The 22,817-nt window shown below is 35.0% G+C and overlaps 3 protein-coding genes across 4 annotated transcripts; 1 reads left to right on the forward strand and 2 right to left on the reverse strand.

The window, feature by feature from the left end:
* Window positions 1-2,321: 2,321 nt before the first annotated feature.
* On the reverse strand, window positions 2,322-7,357 carry LOC104898363 (glucosamine 6-phosphate N-acetyltransferase). Of its 2 annotated transcripts, none has more exons than XM_010685430.4 (2): window positions 7,216-7,357; window positions 2,322-3,086 (listed from the first exon to the last, which is right to left on the reverse strand). In XM_010685430.4, exon 2 carries the CDS (start codon window positions 3,076-3,078, stop codon window positions 2,608-2,610), a length of 471 nt encoding a protein of 156 aa, XP_010683732.2. In that variant the 5' UTR covers window positions 3,079-3,086; window positions 7,216-7,357; the 3' UTR covers window positions 2,322-2,607. The 2 variants fall into 2 exon arrangements, with proteins under 2 accessions (XP_010683732.2, XP_048504442.1); XM_048648485.2 differs by lacking the exon at window positions 7,216-7,357 and adding an exon at window positions 5,479-5,934.
* Window positions 7,358-8,796: 1,439 nt separating this feature from the next.
* On the forward strand, window positions 8,797-17,109 carry LOC104898364 (iron-sulfur assembly protein IscA-like 2, mitochondrial). Its single transcript, XM_010685431.3, has 4 exons — window positions 8,797-9,061; window positions 12,367-12,491; window positions 12,753-12,861; window positions 16,728-17,109. The coding sequence occupies exons 1-4, from the start codon at window positions 8,864-8,866 to the stop codon at window positions 16,791-16,793; spliced, it is 498 nt and encodes a 165-aa protein (XP_010683733.2). The 5' UTR covers window positions 8,797-8,863; the 3' UTR covers window positions 16,794-17,109.
* A 1,013-nt stretch (window positions 17,110-18,122) lies between these two features.
* LOC104898366 (cytochrome b-c1 complex subunit 9, mitochondrial) lies at window positions 18,123-22,113 on the reverse strand. The gene is made up of 3 exons (XM_010685432.3): window positions 21,842-22,113; window positions 21,117-21,164; window positions 18,123-18,372 (listed from the first exon to the last, which is right to left on the reverse strand). The coding sequence occupies exons 1-3, from the start codon at window positions 21,959-21,961 to the stop codon at window positions 18,325-18,327; spliced, it is 216 nt and encodes a 71-aa protein (XP_010683734.1). The 5' UTR covers window positions 21,962-22,113; the 3' UTR covers window positions 18,123-18,324.
* Between the last annotated feature and the right edge of the window lie 704 nt (window positions 22,114-22,817).

The following is a 22,817-nucleotide window of genomic DNA, read 5'->3' on the forward strand; positions in this document are numbered from 1 at the left end:
TTAAGAGGGATAATAAAGATTTTTTTGTTTATTTAAATAAATATTGTATAGGAAAAGATGATTTTAGGAGAGAGAATGAAGTATAATTGGTGATAGAGCATTAATTGTAGCATTTTGGTTGAATAAACAAAGGAAAAAACAAAATTCAAGAAGCAAATTAATGATGGGACATGGTTTTTCTAGACAAATTATGGGAAAATGTGGAATTAATATGGAAATGGAAATTGTATTTTGGGACATCCAAAATGAAAATGGGAACTATATTTTGGGACGGAGGGAGTACTTAATATCACTTTTATCGAGATTAGGGTGAAGATGCTCGTAATATATCTCAACCAATTTATTTACATATACTAGAACTTAATTGGATACCGGTGAGAAGCTCAATTATAAGTTCAATTATGAAAATGTTTCTTCCTAAACTCAAATTGAGTTTTAAGATAAATTGAACTTGAAAATATGTATTCGAAAAAGCTCAAGTGTAAGTTCTTATTATCCAAGTCGAGTAAGTTTGAATATACTATTTATTTGTGTCTTGATTCGACTTAAATACTTTTATTCACATCTAAGCAAATGTGAACATTTTAAAGAATAGATGTGACTAGCAATGAGAAAATTAACGTATCTTCTATATTAAAGCGTGACTGTAAGAGTAAGCTCTAATAAAATACATTTGTATATTTTTAAAATTTTAAAATACTTGACGGCCTATACTATTATATCCTCATATAATTTCTTCCTTTTAATTAACATTATAAATTCTAATTTAACCTTGAGTGTACCTAAGGCCTAAGGTTATTTTACATGTGTTGAGGACTTGAGGCTTTGGTTAGAGACAAGAATGTTGAGTAAAAACCAACATATATGGGTCAAGCCGTCAAGGGGTGTAAAGAAGAGAACTAAATTAGCAAGCTGCAAGCTAGGTGTCAATGAGAACAAGAGTTCTTCGTTCAAGAGCTTGTTTTCCTTCTTAAAATCCGATATTACCCATTTTCTTTTAGGCTCCGTTTGGTAGGGCGTAAAACATTTTCAGTGTAAAATGATTTTCATGGAAAACAATTTACAATGGAAAACACAATTCCAAAATTAGTTTTCCGTTGTTTGGTTCGATGTAAGAAAAATGATGAAATGAAAGGAAAATGAAAGGGAAAGTAAGGAGGTAGTGAGAGGAGTGTATAAGAGAGATAAGGAAAATAGTTTTCCCTTCATTTTGAAAGGAAAATGGTTTTCCATCATTGGGAGAGTAATTTTACCCCAAGGGAAAATGGTTTTACACTCTTTTACCAACCAAACAATGTAAAAATGAAAATAGAGAAAAACAATTTTCCGGGAAAATGTTTTACGCCTTACCAAACGGAGCCTTAGTGTAGCTCAACAAAAAGTTCAAGGGAATCCATCTTACATATATTTATATGCTTTATGAGAATCGAATTCGAAGTGATGATGAAGTAGGGGAAATGAGATTTGAACTTGAATCATGCATGTGGAAGAATGTGGAAGGGAGCACCCTTAGTAGTTAGCACTTAGCATCCCACCAAAGCTCTCTTCTCATGGAGGAGAAAAGTACACATACTTCGAAGAATGAAAATTCTCTATTTTGGGCATTTGAAGTTAGACAAAATTTTTACTTTGATAACATTTGTTTGAGATATTCACAATTTGAATCCAACAATGTTGGTACATTCATGAATTCCTAAAACCGGTAATATGTATATTAAAAAAAACGGTGATATTGGAAAGGTAGAATATTTGGTGAAGTGTTTAAGTGAATGTATTCTACTATCAAAAGTGTCAAACTTTTCTTCCACCTTATTGAGTTATTGTTCGATGACAAACAATTTGTTATTTTATCTTTATTAATAAAAAAATTTAGATGTCATAAACTCATAATCACTAAGGGATAATTTTGCATCGACATTTGATTAAAGAGTAATAAAAAGTTAATAATGGGGTAAAACAATTACTCACGGATTATATAGTTAAAGACTTAAAAGTGCAACAGTAATTGGGACTTACAAAGGACTTGTCCCCTCATTTGGGTGTAAAAGGAAGTTTCAAAATATATAAAATCACCTCACTTAAAAAAAAAAATAACGTGACCAAATGACCCACTTAGCTTAGTCGAAAGTGTTAGTCTATCAGTCTAAATTAACAGTACAATGGAGTTTACCGACTTTAGGCTAGAATTCTTATCAAACACGTCGACGTAGCATGCGTATGAATGTATGACACACACAATACTCATTGGTACTTCGCATAGTTAGAATTTGTAATACTTGAAAGAACCCATTTTGGCAATTCAGCCATTATTAAACTCAAGGTTCTCTACAAAATATAATCGAGTAAACTTAATCCAACTTTGATCTTTAGCATTTAAACATACCAAAAAGTTGTGATCATGAAATCTCCCTTCCAATAGGTGAAGTACAACCTGTTGACATAGTGTAGTGAAACTCTGTGGTGCCCAAGATTTCAGATCGAATCCCCTCTATATCATTTGCCCTTGTCGCTCTCTTTACACTAAAAAAAACATAGTGAACTCTGCCATTAAATTACAACTAAATCATACAAATATGCCAGAAGCATGCTATTGCAAGGATCCTCACACTAAGGGAAATACTTGACCATCTGAATTTCCTTCTCCTTGAATCCACACTTCTCATAGAACACTCTGTTCTCAGCTGAACAGTCAAGAATAACCTTGTAGCATCCCATTGACCGTGCATGTTCAGTGAGGAACTCTATAATTTTCTTACCCAACTGCATCCCTCGTGCATTAGCATCCACAACCACATCTTCGATATGGCCAACCTTACCACACTTCCTGATAAATTTCTTCTCGATAAATACACTTCCGGTTGCTATAATCTTTCCTGTCTCGTTCTCTTCTACTACACAGATAACATGGTCATCCCCCTCGCAGGCAAGCTCTCGGAATCTATCCTCAAATTCCTTGTCTGAGACTGAGTCACAAACTGTCAGCTGACGCAGCAGCTCTATAAAACCCTTGTTTTTGTCAGTGATCTCTAGCCTTCTAGTTCTGCACTTCTCGTCATTGTTGGAATCGTCAGCTAGCATATCCTTTTCTGAGAAGTTTTTCATATAAAGGAACCAAATTATCAACCTCATTGTTATCTATCAAAATTAATGGCAGAACTCAAATAGAAGTTTATACATAACTATACAAAACTACTAAACTATAGCCCCATTTGAATGGATACTGAAGTGACCAAACCAAATAAAATCTGGTCTTCGACAAAGAAGACCTGCCAATCACAATTCATCGACTCGAACCTGCTGAGACCAGTATGACTAGAAACTTTTTTTCGTGGTTTATATGATATTATGACTTAGGTTATACCGTTTTCTACAGAACAAAGAGAGGGGTAATTTACAACTATCTTCTTCTTTCTTACAGTACGATTATCTTATAACTAGAATCATACCAACAAACTAAAAGATTTTGAAACAGAGAAATGAATATAGTCAATCTATATGACAAAGTATAAGATTAATTAGTGATGTACAAATGTACAATATAAAATTTATGCTCTAACATCTCAGGTAATAAAACAACAAAACTGGAAACTGATTACTGCACCAACAAATACCTTTGCCACTTACAGATAAAAATACACTTACGACCAACACTGAAAGTCTGAAACTACACTTTCTGGCCATGAAAAAACCATAATCAAATAAAGGAAGTTGATACACCCACATGAGCCACATAGTTGGAGGAAGTTTAGTGAATACTTGCTAAAGCTAAACAAATTAGGAAAAACATGGTCCAAGGCTAATGAGGAAGATAAACTAAAAAAGGTACATGTGATCGGATAAGAGAGAACATATGGGGAGAAGCACAGGAATCAAAGAGAAGTATGCCCAAAAAAGATGACACGACCCTAAGATACAATGACCTTGATAATAATCCACCCTCAGAAAATGGCCTTGCACCCCCTCAAAATTGCTGAAGATAAAAGGATAATTGCTTCTGAAGCATAATTCCTCGTGTTACACACCCGGATGCCCAACAATATGATTGAGACTTGAGAATAATATCATAGCAGTGCATGTCAAGGATTTCTATAGGTTTTTCTGCCACAACAATATCATATATTGTGCAAATGATTGAGAGTTGAGAATAATAATTAGGTGCCTTGTCTGTAGCATACAGACTCATCTGGTGACAAACTTACTGCAGGATGGACACATATATGTTATACTACTATATCAATTATCATACAGCATGATAACAGATTACAGGGACAAGCGATGAAGACAGATCCTCCTTGATACTCCCTGACCAAGGACCAAAGAGTGAGGCAGGATTCAAAAGTTTTAAGAACTCCGTGAAGCCAAAAACATACTAGCAACAATCATCAAGAAGACAGAAAAACTCCATGCATTAAGAGAGATGGCACAGTAAAAAAAATAGAAGACAAAGATAAATGCTTCTACCATATTCACCTTGCTGCAAAACTGAACCAAAGTGTTTTATCATGTTCTAAATTACAAAGAAAAGGAGCTCACCACGAATAAACTTTGATCAAATATAGATTCCAATTCTGAGTCAAGCAATGATAGACTCCAAGATACTATGCTGGTTAAAAAAACCTCATTTTACCCAAATTACAAAAAACGCTAACGGAAGCTAAGTTTTATGTCATAGATATAAAACATTCTCAGTGGAAATACATCGAATAGTTCTAGAGAGAAGTTAGAGGGAAAAATATCCCAAACTTCTTTATATCTTATATGTTATATGGTGCAGACAACGGTCACCACCGACCATATCTCAATCAATAACCAATACTACTATTAACATAACCCTCTCGTGCAGCCTCTAAATAACCTATCGAGTCGCCTCAGTGGCGACATAGATATTCAAAACACAATAGGTACAATACCTACATGATCCACAAAAATTGATTACCCTCCACCAAATGTGCTATAATTTAATTCTAGACATTGCAAGGTACAAGTTTACAACACTACTATACAATTCAGATTATGATGACATCTTAGCAGTTTTCCTTCTTAGTTCTAAAATTTATTTTACAGGTTCAAATGTCTCATTAGATTATCTAATCCTCGTGATATCCACTTAACCATCAATCATTGCCCAAAAAAAAAAAAATCTTGGAGCAACTTACGTTGCCTAAATAGTTTGCCATAAATTGACAGGCAGAAAAAAGATAATAATCTTGGAGCAACTTATGTTGCCTAAGTAGTTTGCCATAAATTGACAGGCAGATAAAAAAAGTCAACTTGTATCAGGGTTTGATCCCGAGACCTCAAGTACATATACTAAAGTCTTGTTAGTGTTAAATGAAATTTTTTGCTTACCCGGGGAATATCCGGGGCCTAATAACTAGTTTCACATACAAAAACCAGAAAATATAATATCTATTATTTAATTACATTAAAAAATTAGGGGGAAAAAACTTTTACATCTTATATTCATATGAATCATACCTGATGAATTCAGACTATAATTTTTCTTCGCCACTCAAGAACCCACTTCTGGAGACTATGTTTCTAATTTAATGTTAATCCGAAAAATTGGGAAAATTTCCCCAAATTCAAAGATAATTCAGAACCCAATAAACCTAACTTTATAGAGTAATGGAGAAAGATCTGAAATTTTTGTAGAATAGAAAGATATGGAGAACAGGAGGATTCACAATGGAGTTCGATTGCTCAAGTTTTGGAAATTGCCAAATTGAAAGTTGCTAAAAATTGGAGTAGAAATTAAAGAGGCAGAGAGGATGAGTTTGGGAGAATTCAATGATTCATTAATGGAGTTTTGGGAAATTGAAGCCAGCGTTATTCCAGGTAGTGAAGGTGAATAGACGGATTAACTAAAGGTAATTTTGGGCCCAATTTAAAATTATTTAAGCCAAAATTTGGGCCCCTATATTTTGTATATTTTTCGGGATCGTGTACAGTTGCTCACCCTGCATATCTTATTTGCCAATCAAGTGGTTTTTAGCATAGTGGTTGTTCACTTTGTCCCTCAACCAATTGGTCGGGGATTCAATCCCCAACCTTATGGACATGAAATAGTTTCTTGGCCAACTCTTTACTCTTAAGTGGAGCACCTGGAACGAGGGAATTAGTCATTGTTGTCGTGATGGATACCTAGGAATTTCACCCAAAAAAATCCCATTTGCCTTAAAATGCAATTTTGTAGTATTTAAATTCATAAAGAACTTACAAGATGAAATTTCCAGAACATGGTCACCTCTTAGAGGTTTAATGCAAAGAGGTGTGCTAAATACAGCAAAAACAAAGAAAGGCAAAATGCAACACCTAAAATTTTGTAGAATTTAAACATCGTTAAGTTTGTAAAAAACATGAAAGCAACGTCATTGTGATAATCCCTTCCCAATATCTTATACTACCCCACCAATGCTACATTATCTTCCAGAATTTTCCACCAAAATTTACATGGGAACTATATTTTCGGACGGAGGGAGTATTTATCATGGATAATTCTTCTAGGTCATGTACCCGTACCCGCACCCGATACGGTATGTATCCTGTATGGTTACGTGTACCCTTTCCGAAAATTTCAAAATCTTGCCGTTTTCTGTCCCGTACACGAATCCGCACCCGTACTCGTATCCGTCTATGTGCAACCTAGGTTGTATCAATAACTAAATGTTCTTCAATAAGAAAGGATCACATCAGCAAAGGAGTCCTAAAAATGTAGAGGACAAATTCTTTTATAAACAACTTGTATATTATAGCAGATGGACACCAGAAACACAAATCTACCCAGAAAATCATAATTACACTACATCCCCATTCCCCAATCCAAACCTCTGGTGAAGTTGTTTTTGTAGCCTATAGAAGAAACCTCCTTGCCTTCAATTCTTGTTTTTACCTCATCAAAAACTCCCAACTTTTTTTTTCTTCCATTTACACCTTAATTTCCCACTACCCATATCAGCATATCTTTAATCTCTCATATAGCAATTCACAATGAGCAACTTTAACTAATTGAAGTACTATATAATTGGAGATTGGATTAAAAAGTCTTGAATTTTAGAATCAAATTTCGACTTATTGAAGATTTATGATCTCTGATTTTCTAATGCCCAACAACCAAACAAAAACACATCAATTGCTCGAATCTGAAAGTAGTAATAAAATTCATAATATTCGCAAATCCAAAAACAAGAATTGATAAGATGGGTAGAGCCTTACCTGTGAAGTAATATTGCAATGAGAGTGGAGGAGCATATGGAAGAGGAGAGGGAACGGAAAGAAAAAATCATTTAGCAAACTCATGCGCAACCTTATTACATTTCCAATACCAAACAAAAAATCTCTCCTATATGGGATTAAATTTAATTACCACTTCTTAATATTAATACAAAATTTTCAAAAAATGGTACCATTTTAATAAATATATGAAACCAATATAACCAAGAATTGATAAAAAGACTACTGAGTAACATCAACTTGCTAAAGGTTAATTAAATTTTATGTACGTGTCTATAAATGATAACATGCTGACACCGACAAATCAATCACACTCACTTCTCAGCAACGTTAAAAAAAAATCAAAATAAAATTGGCAAAGATAGACTGGATTTTACCAATACAAGCTGCACCTAATCTAAGATGCATCCAACCCGGTAATAATTAGTTGGGTCAAAATTTTTAACCCGTTTAATGAAATGGGTCGATCCAAGTCAACCCGTTTAACTAATTCGATTGCGTTAGGTTGAAATTTGAAGGAAAACCAACCCATCTGACCCGTTTACTTAGATAGGTCAAGTTCGAATTGGGTTGAGCCACTAATCCGTTTGATTTTCATCCAAAAAATAAATTTTCCAAGTTAAATGAACCATAAAAGGTTGTATTTGTCTTCTTGTTATGTATAGGCTTTTTGTATTTCAAATTTCTTAGAATGTGTTAAGTAATTACTAATCAAGTTGCCGTTAATAGAAATTATAAAATACTACAAATGGGAGAGTTGATTTTAGGTCAACTTTATCTTATCAGGTTGGATTGGATTGAGAATTTCAACATGTTTAACTAAACAAGTTTCAACCTATATTAAGTAAATGGATCGGCTCAAACTCGACCTATTGGCAACCCTAATTCAAATACAACAGTAATTACCCAACTTGGTAAGCTTTTACTCAAAGAGTTCAATACTCTAAGTTAAGTGTAGTAGTGAGTGTAACCAACTAAACCATTCTTAATATTAATACATGTATATGAAAAGTGGTATCAGCATAGTTATGAATTTGTACCTTTTCATAGAGATAGTGAGAGTTTCCCGCATAAATAAGAGTATATATTTCACTTTTTTGTTCCTTTTGAAAGTTTTTGGTAAACTACTTTTTTAAGAAATTGGTAAACTATATGTTTTTTTTATGTTAATATAGTTGGCCTGGATCGGGTTCATATTGCTGATATTGTCCCCCTGCTTAGATGAATCTCAAAATAAGTAACCTACTCTTGCTTTTATCAAAAAAAATTTTTAATGAAAAATAAGAATGAATTAAATAGACAAAATGTCTTGGATAAATCGGGTTCACAATAATTTATCGTGCACGCAAACGACTTCGTCACACAAAAACTGTTTCTCTAATATGAATAAAACTCAATTATATCACAGTAAAGTTGAATACATAAAAAATTTTACTATATCATATAAAAATCGACTATATAAAAGATGATTATATTAAACAAAAACTGATTCTCAAATAAAAACTGACTAATATTATATGATTTTCAGTAAATGAGTTAAGTTACTCTAAATCCTATTCATTCAAGTTGTTTTGTTAAATAGAATAGACTTGTAATCTCGAGAGAGAGGGGGTAAGACAATTAAACAGAAATGGCAACAAGATCATTCATATCTCGATTTTCTTCAAATTTCGCTCTTCGAATTCGCCATAATCAAAGAATTCTCTCTTCTTCCTCTTCGTCTTCTTCTTTCGCTTCGTTTTCTTCTTCTTCTGCGCTTCCATATTCTTCATCTTCTCCTTCTCCTTCATCAACCGATGACGTTCATATAACTGATAATTGTGTTAAGGTGCTTTCTCTCTCCTACTTTCAGTTTTTGCTGCAATTTCTGCTTTATATTGTCAATTATTCAATTTTGTTGTGCTCATTTTTTGGAGAAAATTAGTAATTTGTGGACAAGGAAGCTTCAAAGTAATTTCTTTACTGGATATTCTCCTGTTTTCATTTCGTAAGTAGTAGATGTTTTTGTGCTAATTTTTAGCTTTGATTATTGTTATGCGATAAAATTAGTATGAAGTTAGCTAAGTTTAATGTTTTTCACTAAATTGTACGGCATTTGGGATGAAGATTTTGGTAGCGAATTTTTATTTATTAAGTGGTGAAACTTAGGGCATGTTTGTTTATTGCTACAAATGACGTATGTTGATGTTTTGTTAATTGTAGGCATTTGAGTCTGTTGAATGTTTGGGATGCATTTGGGAGCTCTGATTTTTTTATTTGGTTTTTAGGTTTTAAATGTCTGGATTTAGTTGGTATACTTTGGATATGTGATACTGTTGAAGATTGTATGTTTGTATGGATTAAGGTTCTTGAGGATTTGACAAGGATGTTACAGAACTGATATTCGGTATCGATTTGATGAAGTAGATAATTATGCCAATCGTCCAATTTTGAGGGTGGTAGGGGAAGGGGGCAGTTTATAATCGGCATTGGTGTGAGGGGGATGGAGAAAAGTAGAACAAGAGAGAGGCACCCATCTTGCACGTTTAGAGAAATAAGAAATATTTCCCCAAAAAGAAGTTGCCTGCTGTATACAAGCCCTGACATGATTTTGAATCAGATTTCGATCCTTACTTAGTAAGTATGCACTGTTGTTTGGAAAATTCTAGCAACTAAGCGCTGTGTACTAGTGTATAGTAATGAGGATGCCTGATTTTTGTAATCTTTAGTGTAGGAATGTTTAGATGCTAGTTGTCTTTTTCAAGCAGACTCAATCACCAGAAACTTGGTATGTCTAGAGGTTTTATAAGAATCTTTCTTGCAGTGCATCATGATATGGGCTGTTAAGAATTTTAAAGTTCGAAAAGGAAAAAAATATTCCAACTCAAGCTCTTAACCGTTTTCCTATCTGACAATTCTAAATAGCTCCAACCCTTATGTCCACTTCAAATAAGTTTTTGAAGGAGAAATATTTTGAGAGAAATGGTTTTTGCCAAATTCCACAAGGTAAGAATCTAGAAGATAACTTGGGAAGAGACATGACTTCTCATAGTTATCTTAGGTCCTTCTATCCCGTCCTCTAAAGTCGGTAGAACAGGCTTGGATGCGAGAAGTTTTCTTTGAAGCAAATGAGGGAATCCCTACAGGAGGCTGGGATATAAGTGTTTTTTGTCTTCGATAAGTTCAGGGAGGATGATGCTTAAATCATCAGATTTCCATGTGTGGTTGCTAATGAAGTCTTTTAGCACGGAATCTTCTTCTCCCACTCGCTTCATCTACTGGCCCTACCGGAAAATTTCCCCCATCACCCACAATCCATTGGAACATTATTAAACAACAATTCCCAATCTACCTATCTCTTTCCATGAATTGAGCTCTTAGCAAGGGGGTTAATCACCTTTGACTTGGTGTTTTTGTATTAATGCACTTATGGGCAAGGTTTGGATGACCTTGGTTAAGCTTCCAACCTAACTTAGCGATCAAGGATTTTCAGAAGACGCACAATCACGCACTCCTAGACCTCCCTCCCCTCAACAAGATGAATAGTGTCCTTGGAATAAGATGGATGTTCTTTTACCCTTTATTTTCACCCTATAGAAAATTGGATATTGTAGCTTCTAGCACTTTGTGGGTTGTTTAAAGGAAAAACATGCATTTTAAATGATACTTCCTCCGTTTTCTTATACATGCTACATAGAGAAAGTGGGGGTTTTTAAGAAAGGTAGAGAGAGAAAGTAGGGAACCACCACTTTTTGAATAGAAAAACATTTGTTAAGGAAAAAATATGGGTATTTTAAAGGAGAAGGTGGAGGACCACCAACTTATTAATAGTTTTTGAAGATCTTCATGGTGAAAAGAGATCCATTTATGGTATGTAGCATCTATTATGACATTTCCATATAAGGGAAATGTAGCATCTATAAAAAAACAGAGGAAGTAACTCAGAATTGCATTGAGAGAAACTTTATTTTTCAAATCCTTCCTTTTGGGTTTCTTATAGGAGATGGGGTCAAGGCCAAAGTCAAGGTCAAGGCCCAAGGAGAGGCTTGGATCTTCAGAGTTTCCTAGAAAAGATTTCTATGGTCTAGAGAAGTCTTTAGAGAAAATGAGATGGTGTTTTGCCTTTTAGGGTGGGGAACAAGAATGTCCAAATTCTTATCTACCGTTGCACAAGATCTCCTCTTCGTTAAAGTGGATGATGAAAGCATGGATTAGGCTAGAAGGGTAATCCATACAAAGGGCAAAGATTTAAGAGACATGGGGTCCCCTTGTCTTCTCCCTCTAGAGTGGAGGAAGGGGGAAGTTTTTCGTCCGTTGATAAGGATGACAGAGGAGGCATTAGTAATACAATTCTTATGTGTGTAATAGATGGTTCATCAAAGTTTTTTCTAGTAAGGTACTCCCTAATAAAACAGCAATCCCTTATAAAACTGCACTCTGTTCTATTGACAAGTTTATTTTGAGGGCAAACCAACCATATCGTCAACCCATATGTTTGCACCTATGCAATCTTATTTTTTGGTTTCTTCAATTATATATGAAATGTATTAAGCAGCAACTTTTTTGCCTTCACTGATCGCGATGGTTATTCAAACTTAACTTAGCTGAGTGAAAGAAAACATCCTTAAAATGTGCAGTAAAAAAGTTGAATCTCATTGTCTATGTACAGGATTAAAGAATAGCCATCAAGATTCTTTCCATCGAGATTGGTTGTTTATCTCAAGATCTAACTAGGATAACTATTTGTTACTTTTCAGCATGCTCATAGCAGAATAAACAGGAGAAACTTTTAAGCAGATTTTGATTTCATATTAAGTGCCTCTAGTCCCTACTTCATTGATAAGCATGCTCATTAAAATTCCTAGCAATGCATAGCATACATATCCAAAGAATAGGAACTCTTGAACCTGCACAAGACCACAGCCTCCTTAGATGGTAGAAACAGAGGCAAGAAATTCCTATTGTATCGATCACCCTTCTATTTTTCGTTGGGGTTGGGGGTCTAATTGTTGCTATGAAGTAGATTTAAGATTATGTGCCATTGAAGAGCTAGTGTGTTGATTGAGGCTGTAAATAGTTCATGTTATGCTATTTAGTGGAACGCTATAATATTTTATGGACATTTTGACTGACTTTAAGAGAGATGCATTTCAGAGGATGAAAGAATTGCAAGCTAGTGAAAATGCGAATAAGATGCTTCGCCTTAGTGTAGAAGCTGGTGGATGTTCTGGGTTCCAATATGCCTTTGCACTGGATGATAAGAATAACAACGATGACAGGTAGTGGAGTGTCCCCCCCCCCCCCCCCCCCCTTTTCTTTTGTTCAGTAGAATGGCTATTGCTTATTCTACATGTCTTTGTATCTAGTATTTTTTGTGTTTGGTGATTTTTTATGTCGTTACCTTTATTATAATTTACATGCCTATGATCTCATCTATGTATTCATTTGTTTAGTCTAGAATAAGGTTGTCTGGTGAGTAATTAGCTAGTATTATACACTTGATGTTTGTATTCTTATGCGCAATTTTTTTTGTTTTGTAGAATTTTTGAAAAGGATGGAGTCAAACTAGTGGTCGACAAAATTTCTTACGACTTTGTGAAAGGTTCGAGTGTTGATTATGTTGAGGAGCTTATTCGTTCAGCTTTCCAGGTCAGTTGTCTTTGCTTGCGAAGGTTTGCACTAATGTATTTCATGAACTGTAGATTGCATAATTTCCCTGTAAAATCGCTATGTGATCCCATTTTCTAGTAAATTTTAGCTTTATTGGTTCCTTGGCTATAACGTTCACTGTAAGTTTCGAGCTTCAATATAATTTGCGATAGTTGCTGCTGCAATAGCCTTGGGACCTCATGAGAAAACTCTTAACGTACTCTGCATTCTTATAAGGTCAAAAGAATTGTCAGGAGTCAGGACCTCATAAGAAAACTCTTAACAAACTCTGCATTCTTATAAGTAGAACGGAAAAGAATGGTCTGGTTAATGAGGAAGTAAAACTAGGATTTAGTCTAAGCATGTTTACTGTGTATCAAGTTGCGTTCTGCTGGGTTTGTCTGGTCATCCCTTTTGACAGTAAGAGCTAATGTTTTCGACGGTTAATATATTTCCATAAAAGTTACAGATCGTTGTTGATTGAATTCAGGTGAAATTTGGTTCAGTTGGATGCTTCCAAAGTTCTAGACTCTTTAACTTCTGATAATGTTAAGAATGGCAGGATTTGGAGTGGTTTTGTTTGTTTCTAGATCTATTATTAATTTTTGCCGAAACATAGTTTCCCTTTTTTCCTTGTGGCTACAAAAATTTCTGAATTTGAAATGCTTACTTTTTACTCCCTTTGTCTTAGTAAAAGAGTCCTTTCAATTTTTCAAAAACTTCAGAAAATTACATGGACTTGTCATTATTTATATCACATTCCAAAACTACCCTACTCTATTTCGAATCTTATGGTTTATATCGAGTCATGTGAAGACAAAGTAAGGGTTTATAGGTTTGTTGTAGCAACTTATATTCAATTCTGAGCTAGTGACACTAATATTGTGACATCTCAAAAAAGGAATCTGGATGTTTTTTTTTATGGGATGGAGGGAGTATTCAGTATACCAGTATCATTGTAATCTACAATATTGAACATGTTTTCTATTAAATGAGTAATGATTACTCCCTCTGTCATTTTTAAAAATAAGGGGTGTGGCATGTGATAGTTCTATGAAGAAAAATGGACAGTGAGGGAGGGGGGGGGGGGGTTGACATTCTTAGGGTGGGATAGCAAAAACATTGATTGAGTTTTGTGTTCATGAGGGTACTTTAGAAAATGACTGTAGGTGTCTATAACCCAATATTTTTTTCTAGAAACACTTTGGGACATCCATAAAAGGAACTGTGATTTGAAAACCCAAAAAAAGGAAGTGTGAAAATCATTAAGGGACACTGAGGGTATTATTTATCCAAGACTGCAAGTCTTTGATTAATAGGCATAATTTACACACTAATATTCGCTAGGAAGCTTGTTTACCAAATTTCACCAGAAAATTTCAGGTTGATTCTATTAGATCTGCAAGCGACGACACTTCTACAAGGGGTTGTCTTGGACTATTCAATTGACTTCAAGTACCTGTGTCAAATTCTTGACATCTTAACATGGGTGTGCACTTTTTACATTTCAAAGTCATGGGTGTGCACTTTTACACTTCAAAGTCATGTCACTTTTTTGCAAGATAGCTGAGCCAGACACTCAGAAACATCCCCGTGTCTCACACGAGACTAGAGTCCGAGTAACATATTGCACGTGTTGCACTGTTGCTTGATTATAACAACAAAAATAAAGAAAAAGAAACTAGAAGATACCATTAACATTTAAAAGACACGATGATAGTGGGTTTTTTAACATCCCCTGGCTCTTGGCGTAGTTAACTATGTCTATACTAAACATTCTGTGGAGATTGGTGACTGGAGTTGCTTAATCGAATTCTTTGTTGATGTATTAATAAGGTGGGGTTTTGTGGACTTGACTATCATGAGGATCAAATGTGAGATCATGTTCGATGTGTATATGATTTAGAAAATTCGAGGATTATGTTGATGTGGCTCTTTTGTGATGAATAGTCACTTCATCTTAAAAATATGACCTCATTTCCTATTTTTTGGGACGTCTCAGACAGTAATCATTGTCATTGTTATTTTGAAAATGATGTTGTGTTCGTTACTTGCCTATGCTACTGTTCCTGTTTATGCTTCCTTAAGATTAATGCTGTTAATAAAATGAGACATGAGTAATTGGAGGATTATTATCGACCTGAGAGTTTTTCTTTGCTACATTTTGTAAGAAGTCTGTTACCGCAGTCTGCAAGGACCTAGAGGTTCCTCCCAGATCTATTTATCCAATCAATAAAACGTGCTGTCCATTGTGCCATGTCAGTTTGGTGGAAGTGGCAAAATAAGTTTTGTACTCCCTGCTTTCTTTTTTAGGTGTAACATGTTGACTTTTAACACTATTTATACAATTCACTTTGACCATTAATTGTTATTTATATATACGAAAAAATATAGTCATGTGGGATCTTGTTGGATTCATTTCAGTATACACTTTTCAAATATATAAATAGTTATTAGGCCCGGGCTATGCCCCGGGTAAGAAATTTTCATTTATTAATATTGTACTTTGATATAATAGCACTAAATACAACTTGGTCTAGTGGTTAAAACTTTAGTACATGAACTTGAGGTCACGGGATCAAAACATATACTATGCAATTTCTAATTTTTTTTATTGTACATGGATTACATGAACTAAAACTCCCTAGGGAGATTGGAGAGCGCCACGTGGCACCGATCCCGATTTACGCACGCCTTTTAATATATTAGTATAGATTTTTTAGGAATAATTGATTCTAATAATACAACCTTTCACCGATTATTTTTTAATAAGTCAACCTTTCAATTATTCTTGTATAGTGCAACCCTTTGTGGCATTTGCTTTAAATGGGTTTTGACGTGTTGATAATCAGTTTGTTCATAAGCCACATTTCCCGGTTCGTCCATTTTTCCCTTCCCTTGCCCCCATGCCCCTACTTCTATAGTAAAGAGTTAATGTTTTATACGTTTTTAAGTCATTTTGACTCACTTGAATTAAATAGGGTATAAAGTTTGCATTATTCAGAAATAATTGAAAGGTTGGTTTATTGAAAATTAATTGGTGAAAGGTTGTATTATTAGAATCAATTATTTCTAAATTTTATAGTTTTTACGATTATATAGTTAGAGATATTATGGGTCAAACTTGTGTCTCAACAAGTGTGAAAAGTCAAATGTTACATCTATTAAAAAAACGGAGGGAGTATTTTTTTTTGTTCTTTGTACGATTCACCTTTTGTTTATTGTGCCGTGTAATGCTGAAGTTTCTGAATTAGGCCAAAGTTAATAGGTTAATTAGTATTACCAATTTACTTGTATATGATTTGTCTAGAATTGAGCGATAAATAGATAATTCAATAGTAATTTTCATAAGCTGTAGCATTGAGAAGTCACACGAGCTTAGTTTTATGTGCTAATCAGAAAGTGAGGATGTTATATCACTATCTCGTTTCTATCTTAATGTGTAGTCCACCTCAATATGTGAAAAAGAACAAGGTTTGTTCTTGCTTTTTCAGTTGGTGGCGGGCATTGTTTCCTGTTCAATTCTTTTTTCCAGTCTTGCAAAACTAAGAAAGAATGAACAAATTAACTTTTCTTCCCATGTGCTACCAGTATCGACCTTGAAATTTTTCTGGACACTGCTGTTGCCCATCAGTGTGATTTTTCTTTTGGGGTAGCAAGATTGTCAGTAATTTGGAAACTCTTAAGTTGCTATAGAAGCTTTCTGAACTTGATCATCCTTAACTTTTCTATTTTCCCATACTAGTTTGTTTAAGATGATTATTGCTATCCCAATTTTGTATGTGTGTTGTGCTTGTGTGGATCCACTTGTCTACTCTTGGGCTCTGTTGTAATGTTTTGGGAAGCTGAATGTGGTGAATATGCAGGTCATCGAGAATCCGAGCGCTGTAGGTGGATGCAGTTGTAAAAGTTCTTTTATGGTGAAGCAGTAGATCGAACTTTATACAAAACTTACATACAGTTATGGAAAGATTGACGATTCTTTTTGGCGCAGTTATCCACATCTTTGGATCCTTAATAGTACTGATTAGCATACCATTGGGATTGAGTTATCACGTTGTAACTTAGACTATTATGCAAATCGATGGGACAATTATTCCAAAACAGCTATCATCTGTTGCTAGCTTTTGTATTTATATTCAAGTGATAGCAGAGCGATTGAGGAAAATAAACCTCTATGTATTGTTTGTAAATTCTCTGAAATAAGTTTATCATTTGGTAACGAGTAGAAATATTTTTTTTCTGTAATTTGTGAAATCTTGCTCCTATATTACACATACACATCTTTGTAGCTTGGCCTGCAAATTAGTCGGATGCCCGGTCTTGAATATTACATACCTTCCATTTCAGGCCTTTGGGTGCTCTTTATCTTGTTAAGGTTTGGTTTCTTCCAAATTACCAAAGCTGCAAAGACGCAAAATGTTAGTACTGTTTAGGGATAAACTATATAGCGATTGAAATCACAAGGTGACTGGTAGCGTTTAGTAACAGCCACCTGAAGGTAGGTTAGCAGCGACGACGATTCGCAATTAACTTGTTCCTTTGTTTCTGAAGTAAAGGTTGATACTTATTTAGCTGGCCATAACCAACCATTATCCGTTCAATCAAAAGAACTCGTTTCTTGGTGAGATCGTGTTTATGAATTAGCTCAAAGGAATATATTATAAATGGAATACGACTTGCTGTAAATCAGTCTTCAACTTTCATTATCCTTTGTTTAGTTTCTTTATCAAAAGTTAAAGTGCATCGACCTTATTTGAATATTACATAAGTTACTTTATCAAAGCTTTTTTTTTTTATAACTGTAATTGCCCCTTGTTCAAATTTATGATGTTGAAACTCTTTAAAAAGGTGAAGAGACCACAATTCCACAACTTTAAAGAGTGAAGGAGAAAGGAAAAGAAAGAAAAATGGAAATCCTTTTCAAACGAAAGGAATTCTCCATAGAACACCGTTTTCAGCCTAAGATCATTGTTTTCACCCCCTTTACACACCAATGGGAGAGAATGGGGTGGATACAACAATCGACACAACAAGTATATAAGCTTCGCAACTTCAATGATAAAGGACAGAGAACAGCATTAGACTTGGCGACAGCCTTCAATATTGCGACATCCTTCAATATCTTCTCCTGAACATTAGACAATTGGCTCTAACCGTGTCGAATCCTAAATAAAGCCATCAACTAAACTGCTAAAGAAGAGGGTAACAATTAAGTACGTAAACTTATAAGTCTTCCATCATTAGAAGCACAAGCTTACTGCTAGGAAATACTCAAATTTCCTCTTATATAAAATTGCAGTTCCAAACATCAACTAGCTTTGGTTTGTGAAAACTAAAAACGAAATGAAACAACATTCATTATTATCACAAAATCAATCAGCCAACTGGCCCCAATATCCCATCCTGAATTCCAGATGCAACAAACTCCCGCAAGCTTATACCAGAGATACGAAAAATAAGTTATTCTGATGGTCTTTGACCAAGCACGGAGATGTCTTCATATCGTTTCTGCATAATCATCAGAACATATTAAAAATCAACCCCAAAACAATAAGATAACAGCAAATGATGAAAGTAAATGCTGCCAAGTTGTTGCTTATCAAGAAAACTATAGAAATATTAGCCACTAAAACAATATGTCTATAGCAAAGAGAGTTTAAATACACAAGTCGCACAAATTGTGTACTTCAAACTGGCCTACTGGGCTTTAGGATAAACATTCAGTTCAAAAGGGGAAAGGTGTGAGCAATGGGTTTCAAATTTTACCCCATAGAAGTAATTTCACCTTTCAGTCTTAAATGCCTGCCACAGCTACTAAACCAGACCTTGATGCACTAAAATAATTCTGCTCTAAACATATAAAACCATACTAGCCTTTCTGACTATGTTATAACCAACACGAAAGTTGGAACATCATGATCCATCATTCATAACACACTCCACTAGTCCACTATAATAAGTTCACATTTTCCAAGTTAAAGTCTAAAATGATTAGAAGTAACGAATCATACAAACCTATCTCACCAACTGAGCCAAGTATTATTGTTTATGGAGCTTCACGTGCAGATATGAAGGGAAGAGCTGTCGTCACAAAACCCAGTTCTCTTGTGTTTCATTCCATATATTTTGTTTTCCCTTCAAACAAATATTACCCGCACATACTAGAGATCATGATTTGATGCCCTTCCCCCACCTCTCCCACCCCCACCACCCCCACCCCTACCCCAAAAAAAACAACCCACCTTCAAAAAGTCGGAAGAACATAAAGGAGCATAGACATAGAACACTCTCCACAAGAAGTCTGTTAAAAAATTTCTACTCGTAACCTGAAACTAAAAGGCATCATACACTAAGTATTCAACACGATAATAAGATAAGCACCAACTTTAGATGCATCATCCCAATAAAATACTAGTATCATATCATACTGCAATACCATCCAAATGATAGGCCAATAACGTAATAGCATCGACAATACAATGACAGATGATAATTACAGTCTTTAGTTCAGTGCTCTTTAGTTGTGCCAACTGCCAAGGCATTCAAACTTTCAGACCCTCAAACCTCACCATCACCATGCTACTTGGCGCTTCAGGCCCACCATACACAACTAATCGAGTGATATGTCCCCACAAGCAACACAACCATTAACTCTTCAGATGTCACTCTGCACATAACATAACTTATACGAGTCTTCAAGGGTATAAAGTGGTGAATCTACAGCAATAACTCTCTGCAATATACATAATGACCCCACAAATTTTGGAGGAAATTTTCATGAACAGCTTTGAAAGTGACCGGAGTGATTTTGCATGTCTATTGTCTAGGCATTAACCACCCTCTACTTCCATTCTCATTCTTGAGTATCATGTCTATGGACTGACCTATATAGCGTCACTGCTTCAACTCAGAAACTTCATGCGACTTCTTGGTCATATCGAGAAACATGCACACCGCCGGAGCATAATATACATAATATAAGAGTTTACACCCCCCCTCAAGTTGGAGCATGGAGGTTACAAATGCCCAACTTGCCTAGTAGATACAAAAACTGGCGCATACCAAGAGGCTTGGTAAAGATATCAGCACGCTGTTCATAAGTAGATACATGAGGAGCAAGAATGCCGTCTATAAAAGTTGTATATTATGTAAACTCTTATATATATGAATGAAAGCACAAAAGGCAGGGCAAGCCATTTTGTCAAATACTTTTTTGTATTCACGCCCTTGTTTACAGTTCAGAATTGACTGAGACAAACAATTGAAACTCCAAGGTTAAAGGTAAGTTTATCCCTCATACTCACCACTACACTTCAGACTCTGCCACATCAGTTTTCCACTAACTCAGACTCACTTCAGACTCTTTATACTTCTATACTTTATCCCCAGACTCTAATCAAGACTCACTTATTCATCAAAACATAATATGTTTTTTTTATATATATAATTGGTTTAATATTTTAAAGAAACTCAATCAATATTTGACATTTGGCAAGGGTGAGTCTTAAGTTGAGTTTTGGAAAACAAAACTCAACTCAAGACTCTCCCTAGTCTTGCATTAGTTTATCCCTAAGATCTATGGAAATCTTGTCTCAAGACTCTCTCAAGAGTCCCCCTAAGACTAGGGATATTCACACCCTAAGGTTCTAACACTTCTGTTTCCTATGAAACTAATCCAAGATCCCACCCCTCTCTATTCTTTCGCACCTGTTTCCATATCTTGTAATCCTTTCCCCATCTCACTTTTGTCCCAAAATTACTCATAGACCAAAAGGTAACAGAGCATTGAATATGAAGCAATTGTTCCACCCATTCATGCCTTTCTTCCTGATTTGTAGAGCCTCAAGTCCTCAGCAATGGCATGATGCCGGAAAGAAAGGAACTGAAATCCTTTTGCATACATTTATTCTACATCCAAGGAGAAATCCAACACAAGAGTACTTTCATAATCGCCCAAATCCCAATGCATACCGAGTTGCTCTCCTCCCGAAATGACTATTTTAAGTGCCTCAGAAGATAAATCAAAGCAGTAAACAAAATAAGAAAATAGAAAGACTCTCCAAGTCCTTATCAATTCATCTCATTTTTTTCCCAACTAATATGGTAGTTTCAAATTTGATAAGCGAGTAACATTCCTAAAACACTAATGTTTGCAACAAAACATACAAGTTCAATTTAGTTTAATCAATAACCAGGACGCAAAAATAAAACGACCAAGAAGCAAGGACAATGGCATGAGATAAACAACGTACCCCCTGATTGTTGTACTCCCACAGCTTATGAACTCCATAGTCCACTACCTGCAATACCATGAAGCTAAATTACATGTACATTCCATAAACATCAGTAACAGCACTTAACGAGAATCCATCAGGGGAAGTGGAGCACTTCGCACAATTTAATCTACATGAAAAAGCTTAAGGCCTTTAATGCTGCCACCACCTGCACAACCACCAAAGTGCACGCGCACACATGTGCCAAAAGAAACGCGACTTTTAAGTTGAAAACCAGGTTAGCTTTATTTATAATGTTGGCAATTTATTCCCTCAGCAAGCTTAGCCTATTGATTTTGCATTTAGGACTTCACTCAGAGATCAACCTAAAGCGTTCTTCTCATTGTTTAACCCATCTTTGATCGAAAAAACAACGAAAGGTAATTTCTCCATATCCCAAGCCTATTCAATTATCACATTTGCAATCATCAATAGCTCATGAATCAACATCTAGTAATAAACCCCAAGACAACATAAATTCAAATTCCGATCTTCACATCGCTACATTTCCTACTCATCTAGATCCAGAAGTTTAGAAAATATAAAACTCAAAGCAAATAATCATCACCAAACAAAACAAAATGAAACTCAAAATGTCGAAGAACAGCGAATTCGAAACCAAATATCAATAAAATTAGATCAGGAAATCTAGAAATTTCCAGATTGAGAAGAAATAATCGAAGAACAGAGAAGAAACAACGTACTCGTTCACCAACGAAAGCGCCAGCGATGACGAAGGTGACATAGACGGAGTTTCGGCGCATAACAACGCGGTACATGCCCTCCCATAGCCCTCCACCGGATCTTCTTGCAGCTGCTTCCATGGCGGTTATTTTCTCTCTCTTCTTCTCTAGATGTTTTAGGGTTGAAGAAAATTTCCCTAAATTGGAAATTTCTCGGATGTTATACAATGAAAATTGAGAATTGCAATTGGAGAAGACAGAGAAGATTACTTAACCTTTTTTTTTTTGGGTACTTAGATCTTACTAAAAAGTCCAATTATTCTTTAGGCCCGTTTTACATGTTGTTTGGCCTGTTAGTTTTTGGAAAAATAACTAAATATAATATTATGATGGGATAATTATGAGATCAGGTATGTATTTTGAATTAATAATGTGATTTTTCGAGAAAGATATGTCATTTTTTTTTTGTTATTAGAAAGCAAGTAAACATATTGATATATAGACGAGATTTGTTCCTAAATCTTTGGTATCACCTTATATAGTACTTATCAACTAAGTTAAACGATAAAAATGAGATCGTAATGAGATTACAGTTTTCTTTCCAAAATGAACCAGTTTTTTCACCTGATACCCCCGAGTTTTCAAAAAATTTACCTGGTACCCCCCAAGTTTTCAAACAACATAGGGTACCCTAAGTTTCAAACTAATACACTCAGACACCCTTAGAGCACCTCCATCCATGGGGCACCCCATTTTTTCTCTCTCCTCACCTTATTTGTCCACCTCATTTTCCACTACCTCCCCATTTTACCTTACTCAAATTTGAAACACATACCTCCACTCATCTACCTCCCCATTTATCTTCTCTCTCTTATTTCCTATACCCCACCACCTTTTCTCTCTCCTACTTTCCCATACCCCACCAATATTTTATCTATTGATTATATATTCCATATGTAACATGATTTCTTTGTAATTAAATAAAAAAATCGTAATT

The sequence above is a fragment of the Beta vulgaris genome, chromosome 7, assembly GCF_026745355.1.
Source record: "Beta vulgaris subsp. vulgaris cultivar EL10 chromosome 7, EL10.2, whole genome shotgun sequence".
Lineage (NCBI taxonomy): Eukaryota > Viridiplantae > Streptophyta > Magnoliopsida > Caryophyllales > Amaranthaceae > Beta > Beta vulgaris.